The sequence below is a fragment of the Amphiura filiformis genome, chromosome 5 (assembly GCF_039555335.1).
Source record: "Amphiura filiformis chromosome 5, Afil_fr2py, whole genome shotgun sequence".
NCBI classification, from domain to species: domain Eukaryota; kingdom Metazoa; phylum Echinodermata; class Ophiuroidea; order Amphilepidida; family Amphiuridae; genus Amphiura; species Amphiura filiformis.
In genome coordinates, this window is record NC_092632.1 from 40,683,797 (window position 1) to 40,692,185 (window position 8,389).

Sequence of the window (8,389 nt, forward strand, 5' to 3'; positions counted from 1 at the left end):
AAAAGTTATGTATATTATAGAGGCAGGTAATCCAATTACTTCCGTGGAATTTCTGTGATTCAAGATAAGTGGTTCATTATAATTAAGAAATGAGGTACATTCTAGCGGTACCTCATTTCATATCATAAATAACGTACCGCTTGTCTTGAGACACTGAAATTCCAGTGTAGTAACTGGATTTCTTGCTCCTATATTTATACATAACTTTTATTACCAGTGTGTTATTATTTTTTGAGAAAAATGCAAAAATAGTCACAGATTTATCAAGGGGTGTCACCACCTTAAGGTTATATTAATTTCGGTAGACCATCATTAATTAAATGTATCTCATATTATCGAATCAATCGTCAAAATTCAAATGTTTGGTGTACTATGATAAAATATAATACGACTCGTACTAGTAGGCTACTATCAGCAACATATTGCGTAATTACACAGTATAGGTATGACGAATTGCACTGATCATTCAAGTTGATGGAGTTTTTATATTTTTGCTGTTGCTTGCTGTTGTTGCTGTAATAGTTATATTGCTGTTGATGTTGGTGCTAGTGTTGAAGTAAACACCCCATGTCTGATTCTAATTAAGAACTATTTTCTTTCTCAGGTCTTAAATCATGTGGGTGTCCCACTTGAGTAATCGGTACAACGTTGTACTAATGCTACAGCTGCTTTGCGTTCTGCCAGGTAAGTACAATGTACTTGAATTACCCATCACACCAACCTAAACATTTCGTCTATTCTTGTCCAATTAAGGGTAGACTAGGTATTGTTGGTTGGAGCAACAACAAAAAAACCACAATTTTCATTATCTAAATCAATATATTATTGAAAAATAACACTTTGATGTTTTGCAGGAGTTCATTCTACAAATCATAATTATACTTTGAAAACTTGCTTGATTTATTGTTGTTTAATGAGTTATACAAAAGTTTTACGTTTTACAAAAGTGTTGCTGTTTCAGCCCTCTTTACAACATACCTCAAGAACCACAGGACCTACAAAAGTATATCAGTGATATTCGAATTCGTCTACACACTCGCAATAAAATGATCAATGCAATTTTTGCTAAAGCTCACTAGCATTCGCAAGATGCGAACTACCAAATCGCAACAGTTTAGAATAGTTGCTAACCTAGACTTAAGGGTAGATGCGGTATTGTTGGTCGAAGCAGCCCAAAATTTCCATTGTCTAAATCAATACATTATTGAAAAATAGTTTATTATTTTATTTATATATTCGAACAAACGCTTTTATATCAGCGGCACACGTCTACCCATGTTTTGCAAAAGGTCATTCTACAAATCATATGCTTTGAAAACGTGCTTAATTTATTGTTGTTAATGAGTTATGTACTTTTTGCAAAAGTGTTGTTGTGTCAGCCCTCTTTACAACATAAGTCAAGAACCACAGGACCTACAAAAGTATATTTGTGATATTCGAATTCCTCTACACACTCGCAATAAAATGATCAATGCAATTTTTGTTAAAGCTCACCAGCATTCGCAAGATGTGAACAACCAATTCGCAACAGTTTAGAATAGTTGCTAACCTAGACTTAACTTACGATATTGCCTCTAGCATTTGTTGCGCTCCTTGTAGCTAGTGGTTCGAGTTGATCAGTAGATGGGTAACTGACAACATAGACTATACTGACAGTAAGGAAATCAACGTTCTATATTATTCCAAGTACTATAATTGAAGACAGAATTAAAAAAAAAGACTACTTTGCGTATGACGTCCTACCAACCAGACCAAAAATGCCGTACTGGCGCAGGTCAGCAATCAATCACGTCGCGCCTTTGCCCTGACGTCAGACGCAAACTAGTCTTTTTAATTCGGTCTCCAATTATACGAAGGTATTCATCCGGCATGAAAAAGCTGCCGCGTACACCAAATGACTACAGCTAATCGTAGATCCATCCTTTGCGCTCATTTTAGTGATAACATTTTCACCCCAGCACCTATACCCGGGGCTAGGGCAGACCATACCAAATGACAAAAGAGGGAGTTGGTGAGGCCCACCACAATTTTCTACAGTAAAATCCTTGATTTTCTTTTTGTTCTAGATCTCCTCTAAGAGATATCAATTTTTTTACTTAGTAGTTAGGTTGAAAAAGTAACTTTCTTTCATATTTAGGAGAACATCTGGTGAAAACCACATGTTCGTAAACTTTTATCCGAAAATCCATATTGCCTATACTTTTGTACATAGCCAGAATTTCCCAATTTTGCGAGGGGACGCACAAATTATGATGTCATATTATTTGGAGAATGTTTGTACTTAATTTGATATCAATGGATAGCGAAGACCTATATCTATACATTGGTACCAAATATATAAACAGAATATGACGTTTAATATCAAAAATTAGGGGAGTCGCAAAAAGTGGTTCAGAAGCAAGATGGATATAATAAGAAAGTCACGTTTCTTTTTTTTTGTTCTTGCGAACGGTAGTGAGCTTTGGCAAAAATTGCACTGATCATTGCATAGCGAATATGAAGAAGATTATTCAAAACGTACGTAACTTATTAACAACATTAAATCAAGCAAGTTTTCAAAGTATATGATTTGTAGAATGAACTTTTGCAAAACATCAAAATGTTATTTTTCAATAATATACATGATATATGGATTTTGGCTGCTTCAACCAACAATACCTACTCTGCCCTTAATTATACCACCGGGCAAAATAATAACATTAGTTGGTCGAAAGCCCACCATAAACACGCTCACTGCAAAAATTCTTTTTTTTATTTAGTATTCATTATTAACTTTACCGTCTACTGTATGCTGGTATAATATCAATTAATATACAACCATACAATTAAAAGTTATAACATATTTTTTGTCAGTTTATTATCAATGCAAGTCTTTCCTACAGTATGCTTTATTTTAATTTGACTCAACTATGAGAAAAGCTAAGATAAAAGCACGGAGCTACGCCGGCCTGGCGCTCTCAGAACTTAATTAAAAATAAACCATATCATATCATGTCTTTTGCCATAGTTTATAATTTTATTCATACCTTACACAAGCACGAATTCAGAATGTGAAATTATTTTCAATTTTATTGAATGTTATTAAGGTGGTACTACACCCCTTGATAAATGTTGTGACTAATTTTGCATTTCTCAAAAAATAACTACACACTGGTAACAAAAGTTGTGTATATTAGAGGGGCAACGAATCCAATTACATCACTGAAATTTCAGTGACATCACTGAAATTTCAGTGATTCAAGACAAGTGGTTCATTATCTATGTTAAGAAATGGGGTACATACTAGTGGTACCTCTTTTCTTATCATAAATAACGTACCGCTTGTCTTGAGTCACTGAAATTCTAGTGCAGTAACTGGATTCCTTGCCCTATAATATGCATAACTTTTGTTACCAGTGTGTCATTATTTTTTGAGAAAAATGCAAAAATAGTCACAAAATTTATCAAGGGGTGTAGCACCTTAAAGTAATGCATTTTGAATATAATCGTGCTTAAAAGCACATTCAGTTCTTGTGCTCATTTTAAACATTATAAAAAACAAAATTAATACCAAATTTTGGAAATGAAATTTTTGTCATAAGCGCGTAATGAGGGATTTTCAGTATTCCATTTATTAGTCAGTGGGCAAGAACTTTGCGACGAAAACTCAATAATAGCTTCCCCCAGTTGTCCCCACACATTCACACTTTTATAATCCGCATTTAAATCAGAATCATTTGTTTTTTTAATTCGTTTTATTATGATCAAGGAGAGTTGGGCCCTTCATGTCATACTTTTGCTGAACCATGGTATTAGTGGTTGTTACTAGCTTACTAGCTTACTTACTAACTGACTAACCTTTTGGTCTGAAATGGACATATCTCTAAATGCCACTGAGGTATGATCCCCCTAGTGGTGTCAAATGAAAGAGAAAAACGTAGAAAATATAATAAAAATATTTCCCCGCCCGGGGGTGACACTCATCATAAGTCCCAGGTCAATATTTATATGGGATCATTTCATATATCAAAATGCCAAAAAAATATGACCCCAACACAAGTGGTGTCAAATGAAAGAGAAGAAAGTAAAGAATATAATGAAAATAATATCCCCACCGGGGGTGACACTCCTTATAAGACCTGGGTCAATATTCATATTTTGGGTGACGGTGCGGGACTTCATAAGCGTGGGTGTGTGTGTGTGTGTGGGGGGGTGTCAGGGACAGCTGTGGCGTAAATTTCATTCATAAATATCATAAAAAATCTCTTTCAGAAAACATTATTGATGTTCGAGCACATGTTCCGGTATGTGAAGTTGGTCAAGATATGCGGAAAGGCAATGTTGGGCGATGGGTTTTGTCTAATGAAGGTCCATGCCAATGTAGAAGCGTCAGGTTTGGAGGGTTTAATGTACAAAAACCTGCTCGACCATTCCAGCCCAAGTACGTTAACAAGCCATGGGTTCGAGACGACGTAAAGACGACCAGGCACCATTGCAACTTGAATGGCAATGGTAAGAATCATTTTTAAACTGAAGTCTGTTATTGCATACTCATTGTTATTTTTATCTTTTTCCACTGCGAATTGAATTTCGGTATACCGTTTAGTTCTTATAACAGTGAATGTTTTTTCAATGTCGCAATAAATGGTGAGTGTTAAAAAGTTTAATATACTGCTGTGCGCACAAAAATTATCCAAAATTCAATATGCAACAAGTTACCATAGACCGAGTGACAAACAATAATCATAATGAGCTGTGACATCATCACCCAATCTCGCCGTCCACACCCAATACACCCTGTTTGCCAAATATTCATTAGAACCGCATACACTGCCACGAGAGGATAATCATATTATGTAAATGAGAATGTACACAATGACCTGCGAATATACGATTATATAGGTTGTGCATATGACGTATCATACCGTAAATATGGCGGACTACTAAAATGCATTCAACAATGAATAGGTTGATGACAACATTTGATTGAATGGACTCCACTGCGCTATATACGGTGAATGACACCGGTTCAAATCCGTTGTTTGAATGTGTACACTGTACATGCTATGCTTTCTATGTAATATCGATCAGCCAATCAGAAGGCAATTGCGTCCAGTGGACATGAGTCGATGCCTGATCAATCTGCATAAATTTGGCTCGACTGGGTGGTGTCCGATCAATCTTTATGAATATTGCATGGCACATAAAGGAAAAATACTCAAATGATGTCCAAATTTGGCTCAAATATACGTTATGGTTCATACTATCGAGTGAGTTATTTATGAATGGACTGTAGTATTAATGGTAGCACGCGCACCCTTCTGTACATGTCAACGCAGGTACCTGTGTCGTTTTTAAAAGTTTTTTGCATGTAATATGAAGATAACATATTCAAATCAAATTAATTGTGATATTTTGACCTAAATACATTTGTTTAGCCGGCTTTCGAAAGGAGTGGATACGTGTCGTTTTTTACGTAGTCAATTCACCACACACGGGTGAATGGGTGATGTCCTCGAACTTTTTCTAATGTCAGAGACACTAAACCTAAATCACCAAAATAAAGTTGTAGTCAATAGATGGAAAAATTTTTCTGTGTATTTTGATACCTCGTTCGGTACGGTGCGACTTTATTTTCCATTTTACCAATTTGAAAGAAAAAATGGTATGCAGTATTGAGCCCGTTACAAAAGTCAGTGGGAATCGCCCTGAAGGAGGAGATATCTCCGATTTGTCGCTTTTTTAAATGTTCTCCTTTTGAAATGGCGCATGGTCCTGATCGTGCCGACTGAGGTAATTTAGGTTTAGTGTCTTTAAGATATTACTTTTGTTTGAAGTGTACGGATAATTTTTGTGGGCAGTATATAATATTGCATGGCGTGGTCTATGATTTGGTTATATCCCTTTGATGGAACCTATGTGATTGAAATTGATGGGATTATTTAAAGACAACAATAATTCATTATGTTGTGTTGTGTTTGTTTGTGTGTTTGTTTGTTTTAAAGTTGACAAAGTCATATCGTCACCAGATGCTTGTGAACCCAGTTTGTTTATCGAGAATTGTCCCGCTGATTTCACACACCAAGAGCCTGCATTCTGCGGTACTGTTCCCGTTGTTTGGACGGAACCTTCTGCGACTGACGGCTGCGATGGTATTGTTCGGGTAAAGAAAACCCATGCACCAGGAGCCGAGTTTTCTGTTGGTACTACTACAGTTAGCTATACTTTCATGGATTCTTTACAAAACCAACAGACATGCGAGTTTGATGTCAGCGTATCTGTTATACGTAAGTTCAGATTCTAAAGAAATAAATGAATTCATAATGCAATACTGAGTCGTCGAAACCGCAAGTTCCGCATTAAATAATGTCTTTGCATAGTAGGGGAAGTGTAGGTAACTGGAAAGTCGAGACCGTAGGGAATAGAAGACCATTAGGCTAAAACCAGACCTCACTGGCTGTACTGGGCTGCTATGTTGCTGTAGCGCCATCTATAGTTTGTAACAACACTCTTGTAACATTTGCAATGCATCGGAGCTAGTATAGAGGTTGTCATTTATTGGAATCCTTGGAATGACCTTTCTGATAATGTACCAAGGGACGAAATTGTCATCCTAGAATTTTGCTAGGATGTAAAACCAAATTTTTCAAGGAATGTTGGGGTGTGTTCACCTAATGAAGGGGTGGTCCGGGCAGTTTTAATAGGAAGTTATGGAAGTGGGCTAGCCACCACAAAACACTAAATGGACATTGTGTGTAGTGGTATGGGTGATACAATGCCACAATAAACAATGTCAGATCAATAATGTGTGTAGGTAATTGTTCACCATTTTGTTACCAAATATAGAGAAGAAGTTCCTGAAGAGAATACAAAACCTTGTAAGTGTGTGTCATTGTCCATGTTTATGTTAATCCTGCAAATGAACTTAACAGGCTCCGTGAATTCTCTAATATCATACCAGGCCAGTCACTGAATAGAACATAAATCATATTAAAGCCTTAATGTACGATCTTTTTAAATTTTTAGATTTTTAAATTTTTAGAATTTTATTTTTTTCTTCCAAAATGATAAAATAGTTAATATGCAATCATTATGAAAGTTCCCAATACATTTAGACACGAAAAACATTGGAAATTTACAAAGAAACAACATCATAAACTTCATCTCTATCACTCGAAATATCTTTTTTTGGATTAGGGCGGCGAGTACGGCCTCAGAGTTAATCTCCTACGCAGCCAGTTTTGTTACGCTCCCTCCACGTGTAGAGGGAGCGTAACCAAACTGGTTTCGTAGGAGACTACGATTTGCGAGTCGTTCCGACATATTATCATAATCTGAAAAATTATGATAGTATGTCGGACCAATAGAAAATCATCCCGTTTTACTACAAATAGGGTGAATTTGATAGTTTGCTCATAGATTTAAGTTGGAATTATGCCAAAAAGTCAGTTAAAAAAAAATTTAAGGTATATTCTGACAATATTATCGTACATTAAGGCTTTAAATTGAAGTTTGAACTTAAATGAACCATACAAATAAATGAAAGATTGAATAAAATTCGCCAACAATCGCCATTTTATATAATTTTACCTACAGGCGTTGAAGATGACTCTATAGGGCCAGTAATTTCTAACTGCCCAGAACACATATACGAAGTCTTGGAGCCAGGTCAGACAACAGTGGATATTTGGTGGGGTCCTCCAAGAGCCAGAGACGGTTCGGGACTACCTGTAACAGTTCAACAAACTCATTCACCAGGGGACCAATTTACAGTAGGAGGCTATGAACTCGTTAAATACACATTTACTGATGCCGCTGGTAACGAGGCTGTTTGTGAATTTGCTGTTACTGTATATCCAAATGGTAAGCCTGAAAATCAAATTGTAACAAGAACCGCCTTTTAAAAAAATTGGCGGGAATTGTTAGACTTTTACCACTAGCAAAGACAACAATGTATTTTAAACGTTACAAATATGACTGAATTTAGTGCCAATTCATACTTATCAAGGCAAGTTATACTGCAGGTCAACTGGGTATGTACGCACTGATCTGCAAGTCCCTGGTGCAAGTCCTTTCATGAAATGAGTAAATGATAACAGCAACAGAATAATTTATTATTATTATTATATATTTTTAACATGTCCCGTCTTTTCAATTAGGTGCAACTGCTGACACGGTCCCTCCTACTGTGCGTGGATGTGGAAACACTGTGAAGGTGTATGCGACAACTGGGAGCACTAGTGCGGACTATGACGTTGTGTGGCCAACAGCTACCGACAATGATGGACAAACTCCTGTTCGTATCGCCACACACCAACCTGGAATTGAGTCTTTTCCTCTTGGGCGTACCTTAATTGATGCCTATTATTATGACACTTCTGGGAACAGAGCAAGATGTCACAGATCGTAA

At 36.4% G+C, this 8,389-nt stretch overlaps 1 protein-coding gene across 1 annotated transcript; it reads left to right on the forward strand.

The window, feature by feature from the left end:
- The first annotated feature begins 602 nt into the window (after positions 1–602).
- On the forward strand, positions 603–8,389 carry LOC140152193 (hyalin-like). Its single transcript, XM_072174493.1, has 5 exons — positions 603–684; positions 4,252–4,491; positions 5,994–6,266; positions 7,576–7,842; positions 8,139–8,389. Exons 1-5 carry the CDS (start codon positions 615–617, stop codon positions 8,387–8,389), a joined length of 1,101 nt encoding a protein of 366 aa, XP_072030594.1. The 5' UTR covers positions 603–614.